The sequence below is a fragment of the Oratosquilla oratoria genome, chromosome 28 (genome assembly GCF_046742065.1).
Source record: "Oratosquilla oratoria isolate Oo_2021 chromosome 28, ASM4674206v1, whole genome shotgun sequence".
Lineage (NCBI taxonomy): Eukaryota > Metazoa > Arthropoda > Malacostraca > Stomatopoda > Squillidae > Oratosquilla > Oratosquilla oratoria.
This window is the reverse complement of record NC_134804.1, coordinates 45137261-45161995: the sequence shown is the minus strand read 5'-3', so window position 1 is coordinate 45161995 and position 24735 is coordinate 45137261. Positions and strand designations below refer to the sequence as shown.

Below are 24735 nucleotides of genomic sequence, written 5' to 3'. Positions count from 1 at the left end.
CTCAGGGCTCCACCTCCTGATGGAGGTGAAGGGGCTTGATGTGTTTTGAAAATGGGCATCTTTGCTGCCCATCCAACAGGACCATCACATGCAGGTACCCATCACTGGTCCCAGATGTGGGCTTTGGGTGGGGCGCTGGATGTGAGGAACATCACAATAATTATTGGGAATAACTAGTGGACAAGACACGCAACCTTTCTATTTTCTATGTTCACTAAGACAAGAAGTGCCAAATGATTGGAAACAGGCTGATATTGTGCCAATCTATAAACTAAGTATCAGGGAGATTATGAAAAACTGATTGTTTATTTGTTTAGAAGAGAAAAACTCCTGGTGTAAAACCAATATGGTTTCAAGAAAGCAAGAACACATATTTCCAGTTTGACGAGATTTTTCTTCACGAGTAGTTGATGTGTTCAAAGACGGGTAGTTGGATGTACTGCATTTACTTGGATCTAGAGAAAGTTTTTGATAAGGTATCTCACATAAAAGATTGATATGGAGGCTGGAATACACAAGGTCTTAAGGATGTCAATACACCACAAAATTCTATTTTTGACAATTTGTCGGAAACGTAGAAAAATAACGAAGTACGCACAATTCATTGCTGAACAGTGTCATACATCATCATTTACTATTTTTAATTGATTTTTCAGAAAGTATCTTGATGGGCCAATGTCCCTACTTAAATGGAAATGGCAAAAGTCTAGCTTTCTATCTGACATATGAAGCTAGTAAGAAGCAATTGCTTGCTGCTTGGGCCAAGAAGAAACGAGTTTATCGCAAGGTGAGTGATAACCTGCCAGCATTGTCTAGCAATGAACAGCTGGCAAGTGACACTTCCGTCGATCAGCTGTTACAGCCTGTCACTTCCACAGCTTCAACTAAATGTGTTTCATATGCTCATAAGAGGAAAAGATTCTTACATAGTGACAGTGACATAAGTGTAGAGAATAATGATGAAAATAATTTTGAGGGGAAGAAATACTTCTCTGGAGAAGGCAGAAATTTGGGAGATGAAGGAGATATATTGTAGACTAACTGACCCCCACTTGCTGAAGAGGTGCCTAAAGGACAAGACTCAAAACCCTAACAAGTCACTACACAGCTATGTATTGAACATCTGCCTGAAAGTCAAGAGCCTCGGCAAGTAAACCCTGGATTTTTGTGCTGCCCAAGAAATGATCAGCAACAATATTGGGTATGTGGAAAAGAATTGGGGATTGAAAACCCAGGATCAAGAAACATTTTGAAAATCTGGACAAAAACAGAAAACAGGTAGTCAAACACAAATCTCCCAAAAACAGGAGACTGCTTGCAGACCCCTCCTATGCACTAGAGGAGTTCTGAACCTTGGTTAGGGATTGTGTTGAATATTAGGAAGTGGCTCATCCCAGGTGAAACAAAACCCCAAAATGATTCAGTTTCTGTAATGCCCTGGTAAAGGCCAATAAAAATTTTGGGATAAAGTAAGGTCAATCTGAAAAATATCATTTACAAAACACTTCACCTCATTCATATCTAATCTATCAGCATTTATGAATTTTTTATCTATTTTGTTAACATTTTTTTTTCCAGAGGGTGAATTTTACCTTTGTGGCTCAAAAACTTGCTAATGGTATTTTTGTCACATTTACACATACATATACTAAGGGTTTTTTCACCCCTACAAGGGAGGTAGCCAAAGTCAAAAGGCATAATTCCACCCCCATTCACCAACCCTCCCTCTCATCTTGGCTCTTCCTGGATGACAGGTCATGCCTACATCTCGCCCATCTTCCTGGGTCAGAAGCATCATTGACATAAGTAGTAAAGGGAGGGGAACAATCGCTGGTTGCCAGCTGTCCACGTGTGAAACAAAGTATGAAATACAGTTGAAATTGATTGGGAGACATCTTGGGCCTAGTCTATAGATTAAGTGTCAGTCCTTTGGGGCTGCAAGGGAGTAGACAGATTTTGAAAATGGGCAGCTATACTGTCCATCTTGCAGCACCACCACAAACAGTCACTCTCTCCCAGGGGAGAAAAGAGAGGTGATCTATTCGCAATGTTTAGAGCCATACAAGATGTGGATATACTTGACAAAGAAGACTTGTGCAAGAACAAAGGATACAGTTTTCTATACACAATTTGATTCATGGAATAATTTTGATGAAGGAATATGAAAGTCAAATCATATGGACCAACCTAAGGTCAGAATTAATCAACGCAAATACAAGAGACCAAACCCTACAAGCATAGCTCTTATCCTATATACTACAACTAAGCATACACACACACGAGTATATACACATAATAGGTTTACCTTTTTATATGTGGGTGCCACAGAGACATTCCTTACATCTACATCATAAACAAATAACACCCACTCAACCATCCCTCATTTGCAGCACCTTGTGGATAAATATTCACCCTGTCCTCCACAACAATGGTCAAAAGCAATGCAGTGAGGTAGTGCTCTCCCACAACAGGAACCAATGTATGGTGCTATCACTTCCCACTTTGGCAACACCCACCTCATCCCCCAAAAATAATTCCTGAAACGGATGAAAGCCTAGCTCTAGGCTCCATCATTCCTTCATCATTCACTTCTATCTTTTGTAGTCTCTCTTTCCTGTTCAGCAAACATTACATATGCACCCAAACCCCATCCATCCATTCCCTCTCCCCTTGAGCTCACTTCTTCCATTTTCTTTTCTAATCCCTCTGAAACTATTACATTCAAACTTTTCTTGCTCTCTCTACAGCATGATTATATATGCACTCCTCCAATACAATAGGACACTTCCTTCACTTATACACATACTAACACGAGATTATATAATGAAAGTATGTTGTGGCATCTCTTACCTCCATTTTTCTTCATCTGTTAGTATGCTCTCATCAATAGTCTGGAGAGAGAAAACAATAAAATTAGAAAAAATGTCAAATTTCATAGAAATAACTTATGACAAAAAAAACTAACATACCTATTTACAAATACACCTTGCAAGGCAAAGACAAATGTTTTAAAATGTTCTTGTTTTCATTCAATTGCATGTTACACTTTTTTTTTTATATATAAACTGAATAAATAACTTTCCCTTCTGGTAACTGAACCAAAGATTGCAACATTTCTATTTGTTGGTAAGTCCTCAACTTTTCAAATAAAGGAGAGAGAGAGAGCAATGAAAAACACAACTTAGAGATGCACAATTAATCTAAACTTTTACACAACAGCCTGAATAATCCATAAACCTCATCTATACCTGAGTCAGGTGGAGAGGAGAAAGTAAAGGATGCATATGGACAGATGGAAATGAAGGCAGTAGGGAGATGACGGGTAGAATATTTTAGAGAACCATTAAATGTGAGTGAGGTTAGGGATTGATTGGCTGGGGTAGTGGGAGAGAGTGAGAGAGAAAAAAATATTATGGGAGGGGAAAATGACTGGGATATAGTAAACAATGAAGTACAAACAGCACTGAAATTTATGAAAGTTGGTAAAGCACCTGGGTTAGATGGATATCATGCAGTGTCTAACAAAGGGAGAAACAGCTACAGTGGATTGGCTAGTGAGGTTGTTTAATGTTTGCCTAAGGGAAGGGAATGTGCCAGAAGACTGGTGGAGTGTTTGTATAGTTCCATTTTATAAAGAGAAAGAGTGCAAGTATAAATGTAGTAATTTTAGAAGGATAAATTTGTTGACTGTAGTTGGAAAGGCATATGGGAAGAACAGAGAGTAATTTGTGAGGAACAGTTTAGTTTAAGAAGACTTTGTGAGGAACAGTTTCAGTTTAAGAAGACAGTGTGCATGAGTCAATTTTTTATGGCAAGGTAGATATGCAAAAAGTTTTGGGTAAAAGGTAAGGATATATTTGGGCTTTTATGGATCAAGAGAAGGCTTATGAAAGGGTCAACAGGAAGGCATTGCAGATTGATAGGACAGGGGAAATCTGTTTAGGCAGTCAAAAGGATTTACGTGAGTAGCAGAGCTTGTGTTTGGGTTGGAAATGGTGAGAGGTAGTGGTTTGAGGTGAAAGTGGAGCTGTGTCAGGATTGTGTTAAGCCAACTTGGTTGTTCAATGGGTGCATGGACAGGGTGATACAGGAAATAAATGTGAGGGTGATTAATCAATCTGTTGCCCTAGGTCTCTCTTGCTGAAGACCTGCAGCCTTCAGGTAACTGGCAACAGCCCCCAGGTAGGACCTGAGGGGAAAATATATTGTGTTGTTGTTCAGAGACTGTTAATGTGGGGCACTGTAGTATGAGGCATTCTCTGTCTTCTGTGCAGTGGCAGCATATGGGTGGCTCAAATGTGGCCAGGCCTATTCTGCATTGGCATTATTTTAATGCTTGATGGTGTCCTGAGTGCAGGCATGCCAATGTGGTTCCTATCAGGTGTAGGAGGGTCCCTTCTGTGGGATCCATGTGGTTGCTGCCGGAGTACAGAATTTGGCGGTCTGTCCCAAAGTGCTTGTTCAGCGATCTGAGTGTGTTCATGCTTGTGTGGATGTTCTGTGCAGTGAAGGCGGCAGGCTGTTACCGATGTTTGAGTAGTATACCATTAGTATTGTTCTCTTGCCACACCCTGTCTGTTGGTGGCACCTGTGAAATGCGGTGACAAGGTTGTGGGGTCGACAGGACTCTAGCACAAAAACTGCACCCGTCACCTTCATGTGCCACTCCACGGGAAGGACCCCAGTTTCTGCATGCAGGTGTCCAACTGGGGTACAAGAGATACGTGTGAGGAAAAAATGGTTGTGGATGGATGACAAACTGATGCAGCCTGAAGGGTTTTTCTCCTCATCTTCTCTATTTACATGTGAGGGGGAGGGTTGATGGGCCATGCTATGGATGTGATGCATCTTGCTGCATTACTTCTGACCTGGACAGTGGACAGGGATGGCCTTTCCTCCACAAGGGAATGGGTGCATGCCTCGACTGGCAACCTCCCTTACATGGGCAGAAAAGCCTTTAGGTATACAGATATTATCCATTCAAAACTTACTGAGATGGTCAGAAACATAATGTTAACTCAGGGTTATGAAAACACTTTTACTGGTGATAAACTACCTCTGTTAAAAGTGGGATACCAACTCAACTGAAAGGCTATCAACATAGGTATGAGGTTGGGATGTGTGCTTTCACCAGACCTACTTAAACATAGTGAGTACCTTCAGAAGTCTGGAAGAGATGCCTTGTACTGGTATATCAACAGGAGACCAAAACATCAACAACCTACAATATGTTGATGATACTTTTACTTGTGTCATCTGAGGAATAGCTATAGGAGTTTCTAAATAAAGTGATACAATGCAAGGGGTCTTACACTCAATGTGAAAAATACAGTGTAAACATCAACAAACCTATGACACCTCTATTTTGCTGCTTCAAAACTGGAGATAGCGTTATCATACACCAGAGCAAGTTTAACCATTTAGGAAATGTAATGTAAAATTTCCAATAGTTAAAGAAATGATGCACCTTAACTTTAATCTATATCTACAGTATACCTTGAAAACAAAATACTTAAATGCTATATGTGGCCCACTATTCCTCCACACGGGGGTAATGACAGCACAAATTTTATGAAGTCAATATTTGTGGGATTTTGTTGACATCTCTACAGGCATCACATTACATTCTTTTATGACTAGAGACAATTCACACTCAAAAATGAATGCTGATCAGTTAATTTCTACCCCCTATTGAGTGTAGGTGTCATGTCAAATGTTATCTGGCCCTGGAGTAGTTTTCTTACAGCTGGAGATGAGGATGTGCAATTCCACTTCTGTGAATGGTTGTAATCTTTGGGGGGTGAGGTGGGGGGGGTGTGGTTGTAAAACCTGGGGGTGGATGAGATTCAAAGGTATTTCTTCAGGATATGAATTTGGTTCCATTATTTGTATGGCTGAGGATTGTGATTTTCCTAGTTTTGGTTACTTGAGGAAGTGAGAATATGGTTTGAATATTGATTTGAAGAACAGGGGGAGGAGAGATAAGAATTTATTTTTTCCTGAAGATTTTTTGGTATTACTATACTTTGGAAACTGGTTTAGGTGACTGATGAAATACAGATATGCCACGAGTTTTGGCATGCCTGGCACATTATTCATCAGGCTTGTATTCTTGTTTTTCTGAAGGTTATTATGTTACCTAGAATTGGATGCTTTTGTAACAGGTGGAAAGCCATATTCTTTGCTCTATAGGCTGTGACACACCTGTTTCACCATGGGACTGTGCTGTGATGAAGGTGTTGGTTTTTGGGATACAAATGCAGCATGAGTTATAAGATTTGTGAAATAAATAAGTGTTGTCAGTTGTTAGGTAGTCTTCTACTATTCTGATAGTGTATACTACTGTCTGAAAAGTTTTCCGGCTTGCTCAGGAAAGGGACCACTGAGGCCATGGAGATGGAGAGGAGCCTTTGACAGTTGTATGGAAAAGTGGAAAATAGTCATTATGGTGTGGTTCTAGTACTACCAACCATTCACAGTCAAGGAGGCCTGGTGTGCATAAAAACAGGATGATATGTAGGTTTTGTAATGGTTGTTTTGAGCCTCACCAAGTGGAGGACCCATACCCCCACATCAACTGGTAATGGTTCTTGGGCCTTCCCACAGTTTTCTCTGGGAAGAAGCTTTGGACTGCTAGTGTATGTGTGTGTGTGTGTATATATATACAAGGTGTGTCTACACAAACACACACACTACTCAAATATACAGAAACCATCATTTGTATCATACACACAAACCCATTCACACCCAGACCATAAATTAATCTCTTCAAGACAGACCATCAGTCTCAATATTCCACCTACCCCATCCCCTGACATTGGCCCTACAGAAAAAACCTTAGCACGAGAAGCAAGAATCTTGCTTTATTGCTTCTGACCGGGGCAGTGGCCAGGAGACAGAGATGACCATTCACCCATGAGGAGCTAAGAAGAAAGGGGAACAATTGGGTGGCATGGATGCATTGGCTGGCTACCTCTCTTAAATGGGGGAAGAAGCCTTTGGTATACAGATGGAAAAATCCCTCTTAAGGGAAAAAAAATCACAATAGCACATTTACATTCATGACACCATCCAGCTGTAAGACATTACAAGCATAATATAGGCAAGGCCATGGAATCTAACTGCCCTAGATGCAATCATCACATAGAGGATACTGATCACCTCATACTACACTGCCCCACATTTACAATCCCTAAACCAAATGTGGCATACCAATGACTTTTCTCCAGCAAACAAAATCCACTTTCAGCTACACAAAGCTTCAAACTTTAATCTAAATAAATTACAAATGTCACACCTCAAAAGACTAGATGCCTGAAGTGATTATCTTGTTTTCAGCACCTGCATTAAATATACAAGAAAATGGCGAAGACTGCTGCTCGGCATATTTACCATAAATGTTTCTGTTAAAACTATGTGAAATTAAGTACTATCGTCTAATTTTTAGCTAATGTTAAAAATTGTGTCTGCATTGTGTGACTTTATATGACAGCTAGAATTGCACATTAAGGCAAAAATGACTTTTAAGTAAAAATAATTTGACTAAATTTTACATTCAATCAATCAGACAAGACTTATAAATCACACTTACAATATTCTTTGATTTTACCTCTCCCATGTCTGGGTGTGTAATTTATACTTCAAAAAGCTCCCCTAATACTTAAAAATTAGTGAATAATAATATGTTCTCAGCAATTTCTGTTGGCACATGAGAAACCCTTTGCATTGGAGACTGGTCGATTTTGACACTGCCCTTAATAAGGTTGCTCATCCCTGCCCTAGACAATACTGTACAACATTTCTTCCCATAGTGACCTATACCTCTCCAATGGCCATTGCTGGTTCCCTATTAACTTCATGTCTTCAGTAAAAGGCTTATGCAACACATTGATTCACTATTTTTCATTGTTTTAATAAGGATCTCTTCTATGGAGGTTATTTTTCATAACAGATAACAGAGTATGAATAGTAAGTGTTTTTGAATGTCTAAATTATGACACGTACCCCTTGCTATTAGTTCTATGATGAAATCAGTTCCACTTGTTTTTTATTTAAAATATCTAGTTATTCTGAGAAAATAATTTTTATTTAAAATCTGTCAGAAAAGATATATCTCTCACAAACAATAATAATAATAATTTATGAAAATATGAAACTGATTCTTTTTTGAGCGCTAGTTTTTGTTGTAAACTGATTCACCCACTCTAATTCCTTACAGCAGCATTTCCCCACCCAAGGTGCCGGTAATTGATGTATACATACACTTTCCTTTATCCTTCCAGTAATAGGATAGTAGTTAAGGGGTGCTGGGCTCCTTAAAACTGACTACAAGGGGTGCTTAGGTTGGGAAAGGTTGGGCAATGCTGCTAGATACATAGGAGTAGTAAGGGAAAGGCTATTGATACCACATCTCTTGAATGAGTTATGTGCAAATTTAGGTTAGGTTACATAAGGTTGCATTGGGTTAGACCAAATTAGGCTTGGTGAACCAACTACTTTTTAAAACCCTATAAGATGAGCAAAAATGGCATAGGTTCTCAGTCATGACAAATAAATTTTATAAACTCAGAAATCAAATAAGGCCATTAGAATTATAATTTGTTTCTGATTATTTGTTGTTTAAGTGTAGGAAACATATCTAAGAGCAAAACACTGAAATGGCAAGATTGTTCACTATCTAAGATCTCTTCACTTTCTTTGAAAAATTAAAGGGGAAGAAACTGCATAAATGACTAGGAAAACCTTTTCCAATCAACCATAGGTATTCTTTTAGAGGTGAACACCTACTTGACCCAGCATTACAAAATTAAATATTAATTTTATAAATCATTATATATGTATGTAATATACATATTTCTTGGCAGAAATCAATAACAGAAAAAATTGCTAATAGCTATACTCAAACAAATATAGCCGCTACAACTGCTTGAGACACCATCTTTGTTTTGACAGATTTGGAGGATGAAGGCAATAACAATGACCCTGATGACCTCTAGAATCACAGGTACTGTATTACTAAATGTGAGTTGGGTTAGGTAGGCTGGTCAGGTTAGGTTAGAATAGATGAATTTATCATACTTTAATTTCTTCAACTTTCGCTTCAACCAAAACAAAGATGGTGTCTCAAGTAGTTGTAGCGACTATGTTTGTTTATGTATAGCTTTTCGCAGCTTTTTCTGTTATTGATTTCCACTGATGTATTATAATTTACAAAATTAATATCAAATTTTCTATTGCTATATTGTAAAGGTATGCCCTTCTAAAAATTGACTAATCAAAATAAGTATAACACAATGAGGACATGGTTTTCTCTCAATTTATCAAATACTGTTTTAATCTGAATGAGACTGGTTACTTTATAGCTGTCAAAAGTAAAAAAAAAAATCAACTACAATCTATATTGCTCAGGAAAATAATTATTTTCTGTTTTTCTACCATAACCATGGACTATGAACTGTAATCATCTTGAACTTAACTTCCTCATAGTTAAATTTAGTAAAACTGCAGAAAATTTAAATTACAGAATTTTCTGACCTAACCTCTTCTAATCATTAGTTTGTTTGGCTTGGCCAAAAATGTGATATTCACTTTTACATTTTCACTTGTTTCTGAATGACATCATGCTTTAAAATAGGTAAAAGCATGTGATGATGTGTGATATTTTGTTGATTGATCATATTTCTTGCTATAACATTGAGAGCTAAAACATGTATATTTCCAGTATCAAATGACTGCCACACCTATGAAAAGTCAACAAAAAAATTCATCATAACACATGAAACTTTCATTTCAGAACCTTCTCCCAGACATGAATAACACTATTCTGCTTTCTTATGCCCATGACCTAATGTCAACTTCCCACAAATTCAGGTCAACTTAGTTTTACTTTCAACCTCACACCTGGTCCTCCCTAAAATTGCATGCAAACACGAAATAAAGCCCACAGGGTTTTGTCGTTCTAGTCTGGGAAAAGCGATAGTAGTAGACAGGTTTGCCTTGAACTCTTTATTTAAAGACTTCGCGTGGTCACCTCATCTTACCCCAAAACATTACCTTTACCACATACCATTTCTACTTATATGTGGCTCCTCAGTTACCTGAGGTTATCTACTACACCGTTATTTTCATTATATTAGACAGTATTGCATCATAATGACTGACGTACCGGTATACGGAGGGAGGGGGAGAGTAACTAACTTTAGTCTGAAAATCTAGATCAAGGAAAATCGTCTCGCCATTTCTATTCCTATTTATGAGTTTACAAGCTTCCTTTCGCTCTAGATTTACAATATCACGTTCTTACCTGGTTTTCTCTAATCATCCGCAGTAGTCTTTCATCTATTGGGTTTCTATGACCATGTATATGGTTGTGATGATGATGACGGTGGTCATCCACAGCTGCCATTTTTGTTGTGACACCTGTACTGTACTATCATGACAGAAAGCGCTAAGCGCACGAATAGAAAGGCTCGGGGAGCAAATATCATATTTGCGCATACGACATATTATCTCAATTTAAATAATTGCATGACAGTGTTAGTAGTCAAAACACTTCACTATATATTTTTCAAAATCAAGCGTTTAAATTATGTTTATTTATCTGCAGACAGTGGGTATATACAGTTTTTATATATAAATGTTTATATATGTACAGTACATTCTATGCATATTATCGTATAGAAGTTATATACACAGGAAAAAAAATCGCAAGGGCACGTGACAACCAAATGAGATAAATGGGAAACTAAAGACCAGCCAAACAAACGTTTTCCTTTGTGAAGTCTCAAGTCTAGAGTGAATAACACAAATACGATTATGTATGTAGGAATTATGTGCATTCACATAATTGTAATATACAATTAAGTAGTTCCATTCGTGGATCCTGTCTTTTCCTCCACCGATTATACCATTTTTTGAAATTGTTTATGATTGTAGCATGGGTTATATCATGTAAAAATATACCAAGAGGATGAATGTACATGCAGAAACTGATTTTTCTTTCCCACGTCCATTGAAAATGTCATTTTCAACTTGTTATCATGCCTTCGTGACGTTTTCCCGTCAATGAAATTTTCTCGACAGTTTTATATACTCCTTCATGGCTAAATCTACATCAAGTTAGCTGTTTGTACAGCAGACCACATAAGGTGACCGATAAACTTCCTCACCTCAAGTACCATGTGAAATATATATTATCTACTCCAGGGTTGCATGATGTTGTATCAAAAATAACAATCAGTAGATAACATCAGGTGCTGTCAGATGAAGCTGGATTGATTTGTTTCTGTTGTTATTGCCTCTGTTCTACGTCCTGTTTAGTACCTATTTAATACTTAGATTTAACATTTGATGGGATTTACGTTACAAGTTGTGTTTTATTGTCCCTTCACAATATTTGTCTTTGTGGCATTGGTTATCAATTTATCAGGCCACTCTGCATTCCGTCAGTTTAACACCCGTAGACTGTGTATGCGTTTTCTGGCTTGCTTTCTGCATGTTCAATCCATTAGCCCTGAATCACTGAACATCTATAAAGCAAAAGAGTTGCTGATAATATATTCCCTAATTATCGGTGTGTAGTTTATATCACTATATCCGCTCTGTATATAAAGCGGTCTGCCTATCCATACTGTTGTACGGAAGCGAGTCATGGGTGCTGTACCGACGTCACCTGAAAAAACTGGAGGCTTTTCACACCAACTGCCTCTAACGTATACTGGGTGTGAAGTGGTGGCATAGAGTTCCACACACAGAAATTCGTAGCAGAGCACGCATTGATCCAATTGAAACTATTATATCTCAGCGTCAACTTAGATGGTTGGGTCACACCATCCGAATGCCTGCAGACAGACTCCCCCGCAAGATACTTTATAGCGAATTAGCTGAAGGTACTCGCAGAGTAGGAAAACCCCGAAAAAGATATAAAGATCACATGAAAACTACTTTGAAAAAATGTGCTATCACTCCTTCAAATCTTGAAGACCTGGCCTCCAACAGACAAGGTTGGCGTAACATCTGCCACCAAGGAAGTGAACAACTGACCACCAATATAAACAGGACTGCAGAACAACGACGTCTTCGGCGTCATGCTCCACAAAATGCAGAAGGACACTTCCCTTGTAACATTTGTGGTCGTATCTGCAAGTCCAAAATTGGACTAATTAGCCATCAAAAAGTCCACTGACCATAATAAGCCACAAACCGAATTCGAATGAAATCACCAAAACATTGACACATCTCTACTCATCTACCATCAATCAAGACATGGAGTGAGGTCATCGTCGTCTGCGACGGACTTCTATAAGCACGTAAGCAATCCGCTCTCTAAGCTGTCGTCGTAATGTGCACAGGCCTACAGTCTTCAAAGACGTTCTTCAAAGGTACTGAATGCCGAGAACCCAGTTGGTTACTTTGAACCATTTTCACAACCTTTCTTCACTCGTCGCAGGTCAATGGTACATACACACATATACCAAAGGCTTTTTCCCCCCTTACAAGGGAGGTAGCCAAAAGAAAAAGACATAGGAACTGCTCCCACCCATTCCATCCCCTACCCTCTTCCCTCTACCCTCTTCCCTCCCTCTTATCTTGGCACCTCCTGGATGACGGGCCATCCCTGCATCTTGCCCACTGCCCTAGGTCAAAAGCAGTGCCGCAAGACACAGCACATCCACAGCAAGGCCGCTTCATCAATTTGGCGACACCCACCTCTCCGTCCCCTCATGCAGAAAAGGAGAAGACAGTGAGAAATCCCTTCAGGCTGCGTCAATTTATTTCTCATACATACTCCCTCACCCCCCATCCCCCACCCACTCCCCCTCATGCATCACAGCATCATCCATACACAACCCTTCTCCATTCACCCCTATCTTCTGTCCTCTCCCGTCCTTCCACAACAGACATTCCTCTCTTTCCCAATGCCCCTTTTACCCCATCCATTCATCTCATCCTAGGACGCCTCCTCATGTTCACTCCTTCCACCTCTGCCTTCCACACATCGTATACTGATATATCTTCACTCATTCTTTCCATGTGTCCAAATCATCCCAATACTCTTTCATCAACCCTATCTCCCAACTCCCTTTCAACCCCTGTTCTCCTCCTCACCTCCTCATTTCTCACTCTATCTAGCCTAGTAACCCCTATCATACTTCTCAGACATTTCATAGCAAACAAATTCAAACTCCTCTCTTCCTCTCTTATGCTCCATGATTCTGTCCCGTACAGAGCTGTCGGCACAATCACTCCTTCATACAATCTCCTCTTAGCATCCATTCCCAAATGTCTATTTTTCATTACATTTTTTAATCCCCCAAGGCATTTACTCGCTTCTCTCAATCTACATTCTACCTGCTCCCTCACTCCTCCTTTTCCTGCCACATTCGCACCCAAGTATCTAAAACTATCCACTTCCTCCAGTCTCTTTCCCTTAATACTCACTTCCAGCCTGCTGCCACTCTCTCCCCTTGTACATCTCATCACCTTACTTTTACCCACATTTATCTTCAGCTTCCTTCTTTCACACACCTTCCCAAACTCTGTCACTAACTTCCTCAACCCCTCCTCTGAATTGTTGGATGACCGCATTGTGAACAGCTGCCCAGGATGTAACACTTCACCCCATACCATACAACACATAATGAAAGACTGCATTATACACAATCATGCACGCAAACAACACAACATACACTCTATAAAGGATTTGTAGGAAAACCCAGTTTCGGCTGTGGCATTCCTTGGGGAGACGGGACTGCTCGGACAGACAGTCTTGGGAGCGACAACAAAAACAACAACCCTCCTCTGATCCTGCTACAAGCGCAGTGTCGTCAGCAAACAACAGCTGGCTTATCTTCCACTTTTCTCCATTATCCTTAACCATCTCCAACCCCCGACCCACTACCCTTGCATTCACCTCTCGTACCACCCCATCCATGTAAAGATTGAACAGCCAGGGCGACATAACACATCCCTGACGAAGTCCCACCTTTACCTCAAACCATTCAAGTCAATGGTAAAGACATAAAAAGCCTTGCAACTCACTGACTCTATGGCATTACTATACCATGTCCATCGATTAGGCTCTTGTCTCTGGAAACAAGACCGCCAATCCTCTGACTCTTGGGTTTTGCACAGTTCATAAGGAGAGATCTGTTGATATTACTGGTTCCAAATTCATGGGGGGCAATACATACTGCATAGCCAACTCTGTCGGTGCCAGAACAATAAGGGTATCTCGTGATGGGCACTGGTCAACCGTACATTCAAGCTTGGCATAGGACATCTTCTCTTCAAGGTTATATTCCTCAGTAGGAACATATTAAGCTACAATAATAGAGATGAAGCTTAAGATATGCTTCAGCATCATGCGATTATGTACACACACACACACACACACACACACACACACACACACACACACACACACACACACACACACACACACACACACACATATATGTATATATATATATATATATGTATGCATATATCATGTATATACACATACTATTGTTTTCTTTGTATGATATTCTGGCGATAGATCTTTTCTCAAATCCTTTTCTGATTTTGCCTATTTTTTACATATATTCTCGTTCGTTTTTTTCGTTTTGGTTTAGTTATAATATTTTGAATTGTCTCAAAATTCTTTTCCCACTTCTGGCTCCATTGATGTACCTGATCTAAGTTTCTTGTATCAGTTTACTGTTTACAGTCCTTTTGGCTTTTCATTTTCTTCATGACCTTGGCTAGATATGCAAATGAGCTTACATAGCCATCTATTGCATTCATCATGTCATTAATATAGAGAGGGATCATTACATATGAAAGAACTGAGACATAGGGCACCCGTTTATTTACATATCTACAATCTGATTTTTCATCTATCACTTCTGTTCTCATACGTCCGTCACTTAATCTCAGTGTAGTTTCACTGGTGAGAAATATAGTAGCACATTTGTAAACCACAACTAACACAACAGTCAGAAAAAACGAAAGAGTAGAATAAGCGAGTCTATATATTTCGACTGCTGACTGTAATCCTCTTCAGTGTACTTTCTTTAAGGCTTCCTACGTTTTCTAATTTCCATATTTTGTGCGGGACTTTGAATAAAAGTTTTTCCAAAGCTAGGTATACGCAATCTACCCATCCCTCTTACGCAGCATAGCAACCACTCTTTGAAAAATAGCAGATTGGTTACACAAGACTTTCATTTTCTATTTCCAAATTGATTGTCAGCTAAGATTCCATTTTCTTCCAAGTATTTCATCCATCTACCTTCTACATTTTTTTTTTAACATTTTGGCTATAATACTGGTCAGGGACACTGGTCTGTGATTTAATTGTACAGTTAGCTAGATGTTTTTGGGATGTTCTGATGAAGAGATCCATGGTAATACATTTCAAATGCATAATCATCCGTGGTGAACGGACAAAGACATGAGCAAAAATCCCCTTTGAAATTCTCTAGCATTCAACAGAATTTCAATATACCGGGATGCATTTTTTCTTATATATATTCCTGAGCCTGCAGGATCACACCGTCATCGCTCTATGAGTGCAAGAGCTGATGTTGGTTTTGGTGGTGGGGCTGAGGGAGACGAATGGCGTGGAAGAGGTGGCGAACGTGTGGAAAACAGAGATTTGGAGAAAATCTCCTCTCTCTGGAGGATCTGGAAGGCATTTAACAACGAGGTCCTTTGGGGATTTATTCCGGATAACGACGCACGATCTAGTTCACGTATATAATATATATATATATATATATATATATATATATATATATATATATATATATATATATATATATATATATATATATATATATATATGTGTGTGTGTGTGTGTGTGTGTGTGTGTGTGTGTGTGTGTGTGTGTGTGTGTGTGTGTGTGTGTGTGTCTTTTACTGAGTCAGTTCCAGCTACGAATCTGTTGTTACTGAGAGGCAAAGCGGGTTTCTGGCAAACGGAAGTCTTATTTCTGGTCCTGATAACCCCCCCCCCCACACACACACACACACTTCTACCTCCTCGTCAGCTCATCAGAAGCATAAACCTGTAGGGTGTGTCACTGTGTTGAAGGGGTTAATGGCTGTTAGCGTCTCTTGTTCACTATAACCAGCGCTTCCGTCTTTGGAGACAATATCCCACCGGAGGGGTCAAGTCGTAGAAGTGATTTAAGATATAAAGTTAACAGGAGAACGGAGGGATTGTAGACACTAGAAGTGATCAGTGTTGTTTTTAGAGAAGAGAGTGAATCTTTAATCATGAAATAATGCTGCGTGACTCTGGTCCGCAGGGTTGTCACTGAAGTCCCTAAAATATCGACTGCATGAAAAGCAACAGTCACATGAGGCGACTTTACTTGCCACTACTGTAGTAATTGTGACTGGTGGCCGACTAGTCGCCAAGTGTGACCGGTAAGTCGTCATTAGCAAGTCCAAATGGAGATTAAAAAATATTCTCGGCTACTAAAGGTAAACATGTTCAATTTTGCTCGCCGGTTGCGCGCGATTTCATGATCACGCGACCTAGTTGCGGCTACTAGTAGGTCCATAGTTGCTTCATGCGACCGTGCAGTCTCCCAGTGACCATCGCCAAATCACCTAATAACCTACTGAGTTTGTTTTCCCACGTATGAAATATGACAGACAAACAAGGTCTGAAGTGGCTAGAGGATAAGATCATTAGATTTTTGGACACAAAAAAATATGAATGTTTGTGGGATACAGTGTAGACTACACGAAGAAAAATGCGAATGAATGAGCACAGTTTTAAAAGTTTAGTTAATGAATTGATTGAGGCTAGTGTTGAGATTCCTGGTGAAGAGACTCTGAGGAGGAAAATAGAGAACTTGAAGGGTGCATATAGGAATGAAGTGGACAAGGTGAAGAAATCTATGAAAAGTAGAGCTGGAACTGACAATGTTTAAGCTTGTTTGGTTTGAGAAAGCAAACACCTCCTGGAGAAATGCCATATCTGGAAGGGAATCGTCCTCATGTTTGGTAAGTACAAGAAGTTTCAGATTTCATAATAATTTGCGGGACTGAAAATCAAAGGGGCTTTTGACATTATCCAATTTGTATTCTTTCGGAATTGGCATATCTCCCCATCCTTGGTTTATATATAGCCTATAGGCCGCTGAGTTTATACTTATTTTCCTTTAGTTCCAAATTCATCCTGCAGTTCTTGTCCTATTCAGCACATGTTAACCGGGTTAATCGGTTTGAAAACTGGCGCCTGACCCTTGACACGTCTGCGCTCTGCACAAGAGGCACGGGACTACTAGACTACTATATGGGCGGGTAGTCGAGTCGTTGCTACAAGTAGCGGCGGGTAAAGTCACCTCGTGTGACTGGCTCACTAGCAGCGGATGTGCCTGGTAATCGCTGCTAATTGTAACAACGAGTAAAGTCGCCATTTGTGACTGCGGCTATACGGGAGACCTGGCGGGTTTATTCAGGTGAGGAGATGAAGGTCCGGAGATCTGGAGACTCGAGACTTCAAGACTTCAAGATCTGGAGACCTAGAGACCTGAAGACCTCGAAACTTCAAGACCTGGAGACCCTGGAGACCTGAAAACCTCGAGACTTCAAGAACTGGGGACCTGGAGACCTGAAGACCTCGAGACTTCAAGACCAGGAGACCTGGAGTCCTGAAGATTTCGAGGCTTGAAGACCTGGAGACCTGAAGACCTCGAAACTTCGAGACTTCAAGACCCGGAGACCTCGAGACCTCGAGACTTCAAGACCTGGAGACCTGGAGACCTCGAGACTTCAAGACCTGGAGACCTGAAGACCTCGAGACTTCAAGACCAGGAGACCTGGAGACCTGAAGACCTCGAGACTTCAAGACCTGGAGACCTGGCGACTTGAAGACCTCGAAACTTCGAGACTTCAAGACCTGGAGACCTGAAGGCCTCAGTCAACAGTCTCAATGATCGAGATCTCGTTCAGACCGGGCTCATTCCTTAGGCGTTTGATAAAATCACTTGACGTCAGCTATATCAAACTGTAAAGAACAGTGGTCTAGGACCCCCCTAGGGGAAAGAGAGTTTCAAAAGTGGGACCAGAGAATGAGATCTACTGTAGTGGAGGCCCGGCGATCTCATTCAGTGTCGAAGTCGTTCCTAGGAGGGCGAAGAACAGCACCATATAATTAATGGCTCTACGGGAGACACGAGCAAACAGGCTGAAAGTATCGACGTCAGGAAGGTTTCTGTAGTCTCGTTGTTACTAAGGCCACCGAAGTGAACAGAAGAGTCTCACTATAGCCAAAATGAAGTGGAAAGAACGAAAAGGATGAGTTAAGATGGCTTTGGTAATCTAGATTTGTGACTACAACATACTGTGTCTGCGGTGGTCGTTGGAGAATATAATTACGAGTGCAGTGTGACAACTCGTGTGCATTACTACGAACTTCGTCACCATCACCTTGTCTTCAACGATACGACACGAACTCCACCAGTTTTCTCAATTCTTCGACGTTCTTCCCATGCTGCTCAGTTCTTCAAGCAGCAAAGTTTCAGAAGAACTCTCCCTGCGTCTACGTTTTATCACGTACGCAGTTTCGTGTCCAGCCGACCTACAACTACCTTCTACGTCTCCACTACGCAGTTACCTCACCCTCATATGCACTCCTACTATACGCGCTGACCCAAGCAATGGTCTCCACTGTCTAGTCATACTCACAGGCTATTTGCGTCTAGTTTGCAACTATACTAGACTGATTCATTCCTGGTCCTGTACATCAACGCCTTCCTCTCCAAGACGACCTATGCATACTGTACATACATAGTCCCATTGTATAGGCCCGTGCGTGAACAGTGTATTCGATCCACTCGGGGTGTTAACTTTTTCCTTAATTACACGACCTTCAAGCGTTTGCAGTAGTTTCATTTTCCATCATGGCTGTAAGTCCACGCTTCTGAGGGCTATTAAAAAGGAAAAAAAAGTGAAAGAATGAAAATAAGTAGATAAATATATGATTAGATAAATAAATGAATAAATAAACAAATAAACAACTAAATGAATAAGTAAGTAAATAAATAAGTAAATAGATAAATAAATAAATATATATATAAGTAAATAAATAACTAAATAAGTAAATAGATAAATAAATAAATAAATAAATAAATAAATAGATATATAAGTAAATAAATAAATAAATAAATAGAAAGATAAATATATAAATAAATAAATAAATAAATAAATAAGTAAATAAAAATCTTCAAATGAAAACCGAAGGCGAAGCGGGAGAGATAGCCAGGGAATTGTAGTCGAGTATTGGTGCCTTTTTTGGGGGTGATTAAGTTGGACATATACGAGTGTATACTTTTTCAGTTAAACATGCTAAAACACCTTCAGCCTTCCCTCCTATATCCCCCCTTCCATCCTTCCCCCCTTCTATTGTCTCCCTTCCCCCCTCCCCTCCTCTGTCCTGTTCTCCCCACCTTATCTTTTATTCCCTTCCCTAATTTCCATTTCCATTCTCCTCCCCCATTCCTCTCTCCTACTCTCCTTTCCCCTCCTATCTTCTTTTGTTCTCTTCCTGTCCTCCCCATTCCCTCTCTCTTCCCCTCCTTTCCCCTTTCTTCCTCTCTTGTCTCCTCCCCGTCTTTTCCCTTTCCCTCTACTCCCTTCCTTTCCCCTCTCCTTTTCTCCCGTCCTTCCTCTTCCCCTATACTCCCTCCCCTGCCCCCTTTCTTTCCCCTCTTCTCCTCTTTCGTTAATCCTCTTCCCCTCCACTCCACTCCCTCCCCTCCCTCTCCTCCTGTCCTTCCCCTTCTCTTTTACTCCCTCTCCCTTGTCCCCTTCCTTTCCCCTCTCCTCTCCTCCTGTCCTTCCTCTTCTCTTTTACTCTCTCTCCCTTGTCCCCTCTCTTTCTCCTCTCCTCTTCTCCCCTCTCCCCCGACCTCTGCTCCCTGCCCCCCCCCCCTCTCCCACTCCCTGCCCTGCGCGGCACAATATGTGTTTGGTGATAAGACCACCGGAAACTGGGTCGGTTGCCTCAGGGAAGCCCCCTTCCCCCCCCCTCACTCTCTTCCCTCTTCCCTCTCCCCACTCCCCACTCTCCCACGCCATCCTCTCCCTTCCTCTACCCCCCCCTATCTCTCTCTCTTACTCGTCTCCTCTCCTCTCCTCCCTTGATCTGGTTCCTCAACTCTCCTAGTGATGGTCGGTCCTGAGTTGTCTCACAGAAATTATGGGGTTCTTGAGTAATTTCTCCACTTTGATTACCTCATATATGAGATACTAACTGCATGAGTATTATGCTGTCATTATTCTAAGGACTTGAGTGACACCCTTACGTACCAGAGTCACCTAGCATACTATTATGATTAGGAAATAATCTATAAAAGAAGAGGGAAAAAAAATCATTAACTATACTTCCTTGCTCCATCTACGTTATTGCTCCACCTCTTCAACGTTATATTGTCCCCAAGGACAGAAGCGCTAGTTATCGACAGAGAAATGTTTATTTAGCAACTTTTGCTAATGCCTGTTCTGTGTCCTCTTCCCCTCTTGCGTTCATTCTCATCACTGGGAGGATGTTCGTCTTTGGGGTTGTCTAGACCTGTTCAAGGAATAGTAGTACTCCAGTCAAAATACGAAAAAAAAAACTTTACCCTGAACAAATTCCAAGAAAGCGTTTTATTGTTTTTTTTTTGTAGTATTACATGTAGGGAAAAACATACTAAAAGTTTACCAAAATAGGATTACCACAAAGGGTCCAAATGTGACGTCAAAGAATATGGCCGCCAAAGCTATAAAATGTTAAAGGCGACTCGCATTTCAGTGTCTGTCATATTTTTGTATATAAGGCGACTCGCCTTTCAGCGTCTATCATATTTTGCCATTCCCACCGACCAGCTTGACTAACACTGTCACATCTATCCCCAATTTGATAATGATAATAATTTCGATATAGATCCGATATTCTCCAACAGTAAGGAAGAATTCTATAATGCAGCATTGGAAAAATAAAATAATAACAAAAATAAAGTAGAAATGAGAATGAAAAGAAAAATAAGAAACAAAATAAAAGGAAACGAAAAAAAAGGAAAGTGAAAGTAAAGAATAATATGAAATAGAAATGAGTAAATGAATAAATAGATTAATTAGTTAATAAATTGATAGGTAAATCAAAATGTAAATGAATAAATAAGAAAGAGTAAATGAATGAATACATAGATAAATAATTAATAAATAAATTGATAGATACATAAATTGATAGATGAATAAACTAATGAGCAAGTAAATAAATGTATAAATAACATGTCAATGAATTATAATAGACAAACAAATAAACAAACAAATGGCTAAATAAAAATGTAGACAAATAAATAACCAAATTGATAAAAAAAACATATGTTATCAAATAGACATATAGATAAATAGATAAGTAAAATCATTAACAGATAAATATATAAATGGAAATAAATACGTAACTAACAAAAAATGGCAGCCAAAATCTTTAATTTGATGAAGACATTTGACAAAATGCAACACATCGATCATTGAATCGGCCGATATTATTGCAAACAAGGAAAATAAATAAATTAATGCTTACAGATGTAAGCTTAATGATAATTTTGTTATATCAGAACAAATTTCCCATTTCGTAGTAAGCTTATAACCATTGATGTTTTGTTTGAGGCCGATATTGTTGTTTAAAAAAAAATATTGTCTGATCACTGAAAGTAACTGCAACCGACTAGAATCCAGAAGCCAAGGTTTATCTTTTTATTATTATCATTTTTTTTACAGTTATTTTGTTTCTTACTCTGAAAATTTCCGATATATGCTTTTATGGTTTGGTGTCAGGAATAGTTTCGTAAAATATAATGTGTACAAGACATTAAGAGATATCTACTGATATCCATCACTTTGTCGATTCACCATTGTACCAAGACATCATCATGAAATATCTTTACTCCATTTCACACACCTAAAGTACCTTCTCCCTTTAATTTCTCCTCGATGTTTTGCACGAATGACTTAAAAAGTGGAAAATCCTTTTATCAAAGTGCTTATGCCCGCAGCAACGTAGAAATATCGGTATTTTGAAAACATGCTATATGACGGTATAACAACGTGTTGTACATACGATCTTGTGCGTTATTGTGGTTGATAGTAGTGAAGAAATATCCGCTAAAACAGTTACAATTATATCTTGTGATTTGATTCCCATAATTCTTAGGACTTTTATATTATATATAGAGCTAAAAAAAATTGTTCAAAATGTGCTCCTTTTGTTCAGTGAAATTTTGTGAAATCGTTGGTATTGTTCATGAGGTTCTTGTTGAAATGATACTTTTAGATGTCCACACACACACACTAATGAATGAGAAAGTGGGAGATAGGAGAGAGAGAGAGAGAGAGAGAGAGAGAGAGAGAGAGAGAGAGAGAGAGAGAGAGAGAGAGATGCCGGGGGGGATTGAACGGAGATATGGCGAGTGGGGAGAGAAAGAGAGAAAAGGGGAGGGAGAAAGACAAAGATATATATATATATATATATATATATATATATATATCTCTATATATATAAAAATATATATATATACACATATATATATACATATATATATATATATACATATTTATAAAAATATATATATATACATATATATATATATATATATGTGTATGTGTATATTGGGCGCAGATTCTCATTAATACACAGTTAAGCACACCATTCTAGTACTTATTAATCTTTCTAATGTTCTCAGTTCTTCTGTCTGTAGATCTTGCTTCATGACGATGGGCAAAGACAAGTCGTTGAAAGTCTTCCATTCTTAATTAAATGACGTTTTAATTACATGGGGTCATCTTCAGAACAATGAAAATAAATAACAATCATAAAGAGTTGCAAAATACACAATTGATGATTTAACATTAGAAACATTGGTTTATATATTGACAGCCGGGGAACAAGGCGACCTGAGTCTCTGGGAACGTCTCAAAACTGGGACGTCCTCCTTAACCAACTCAGCAGGATGTCCTGGTACATTTGGTAAATAAAACATGATACACTTGAACCTCCTCTTCTAAAAAGATAGAATAAAATAAGATAAAATGAAATGAATTGAAATGAAATAAAACAAAACACAATAAAAGAAAAAAGAAAAAAGAAAAAAGAAAAGATAGGAATATGATCCTTTGGTATAGGAAGTCTTTCCCCCACAAGGAAGACAAAACGCCATCGGTTATACCGTCGGTGTTGCGCTACTAAATGCACAAGAGTTTTCCGGAAAGGTGATCACGGACGATGATGACGATGACCCAGGGCTGCGTTGTAATTATCGGTCCTGCGATCGTGCCGAGGTATCGTATTACCTTTACTCCGATAGCACAAGTCTCTTAATTTGTAAAAGGCTCATCCGATACTAGGATTACACTGAGGGTGATGCTCCATGTATACTATTGGTAACTTTACCACGAAGGCAACAGAGTTCTGGACAGATTGGGATGTTAGCTATTGACAAAGGTGTTTCTGGTCATATCATATGCAACATACTCGGTGCACGTAACGCACGTACAAGTGAGGTAGCAGCTCACGGTTGCAAAAGGTTATAAGCCCTGATAGAGAGGGATAACCTGCTTGGCGGACTTTATGTCCAAATATGTAGTAATTGGTCAACAAATGAGAAATCGAGTGATCACAGTAGTGGGAGGGTATATTTGCTGAACAGTGCACTACAGTATGGCTAGCAAAGAACCACTTTGAAGCCTGGAAACACTTTCCAGGAGATAGAGTCAGGGAGCAAAATGAAGTTATAATGTATACGTTCCATAAAGTAGAGGCGGTCGGTGCTTATCTTAAGCTTACACGCGAGGGTATAATTTGGTTAAAGGGGCAATGGGGAGACTAAGAACACTAAGGAACTCAATCCTTGTGTCCTGAGATGGTGTTCGAAGTGATCTTGGTTCTGAGATCTGTTGATACACCTCAAAACACGAATGAAAAAGGAAACAAATGGAGAAGCTGAAACATCGAGAAAGGTTGAATTGTTCGTAGAGTTCTGTGATCAATAAATTATGTAGATACACTCAATTCAAGAATGAAAGTTATCTAAACTGAGGTGATAAAACTAAGGACATTTGAAACCGGATTATCAAGAAACAGCGAGACCGCAGCAGTTCTGTTCACTTCACTGAGATCTTGGATAGAACGAGTGTAGCATTAGGGAAAGTACGAGGGAAAAGAACCACAGGTATCTGTCAAAACAGCTGTGTCCTCACACGAGAGACCAAAGAGAACGACGTGCGAATAAGGGCAAGTCTGCTGAGGAAGGATGGCGTTTCACAGAGAGGAAATTAGATTTGGAACAGATGAGTTTTAACAAAGTTAAATAGAAAGTTAGAGCGAATATCAAGACGTCTCCCGGGGTCATTACCAGAAGTTCGTCTCGGTCTCGTGATTAATTCAATCCTTTCCCCTGAGGAACTTGGAGGTCTGATTAGCTCTGGAAAATGACCGAACTCGGAGATCGGGTGGGGTGTAGGGGGATGGGGGCCGAGACAGGAAGATGCAGAAGGGGAGAATACTATTAATAGCAATGATAAGAGGAAGTAGTAGAACAATGATGTTAATGATGAAGATGATGATGATGATGATGATGATGATGATGATGATGATGATGATGATGATGATGATGATGATGATGATGATGATGATGATGATGATGATGATGATGATGATGATGATGATGATGATGATGATGATGATGATGATGAT

At 39.5% G+C, this 24735-nt stretch overlaps 1 protein-coding gene across 1 annotated transcript in view; it reads right to left on the bottom strand.

Moving 5' to 3' along the window:
• The window catches only part of LOC143040377 (E3 ubiquitin ligase RNF121), a 39101-nt gene extending 28607 nt beyond the window's left edge, over positions 1-10494 (bottom strand). The window contains exons 1-2 of the mRNA XM_076211375.1: positions 10304-10494; positions 2851-2891 (exon numbers count right to left, since the gene is read on the bottom strand). Of these exons, the coding sequence (XP_076067490.1) occupies positions 2851-2891; positions 10304-10405 (143 nt within the window). The 5' untranslated portion in view covers positions 10406-10494. The remainder of the gene's footprint in view (positions 1-2850; positions 2892-10303) is intronic.
• Between the last annotated feature and the right edge of the window lie 14241 nt (positions 10495-24735).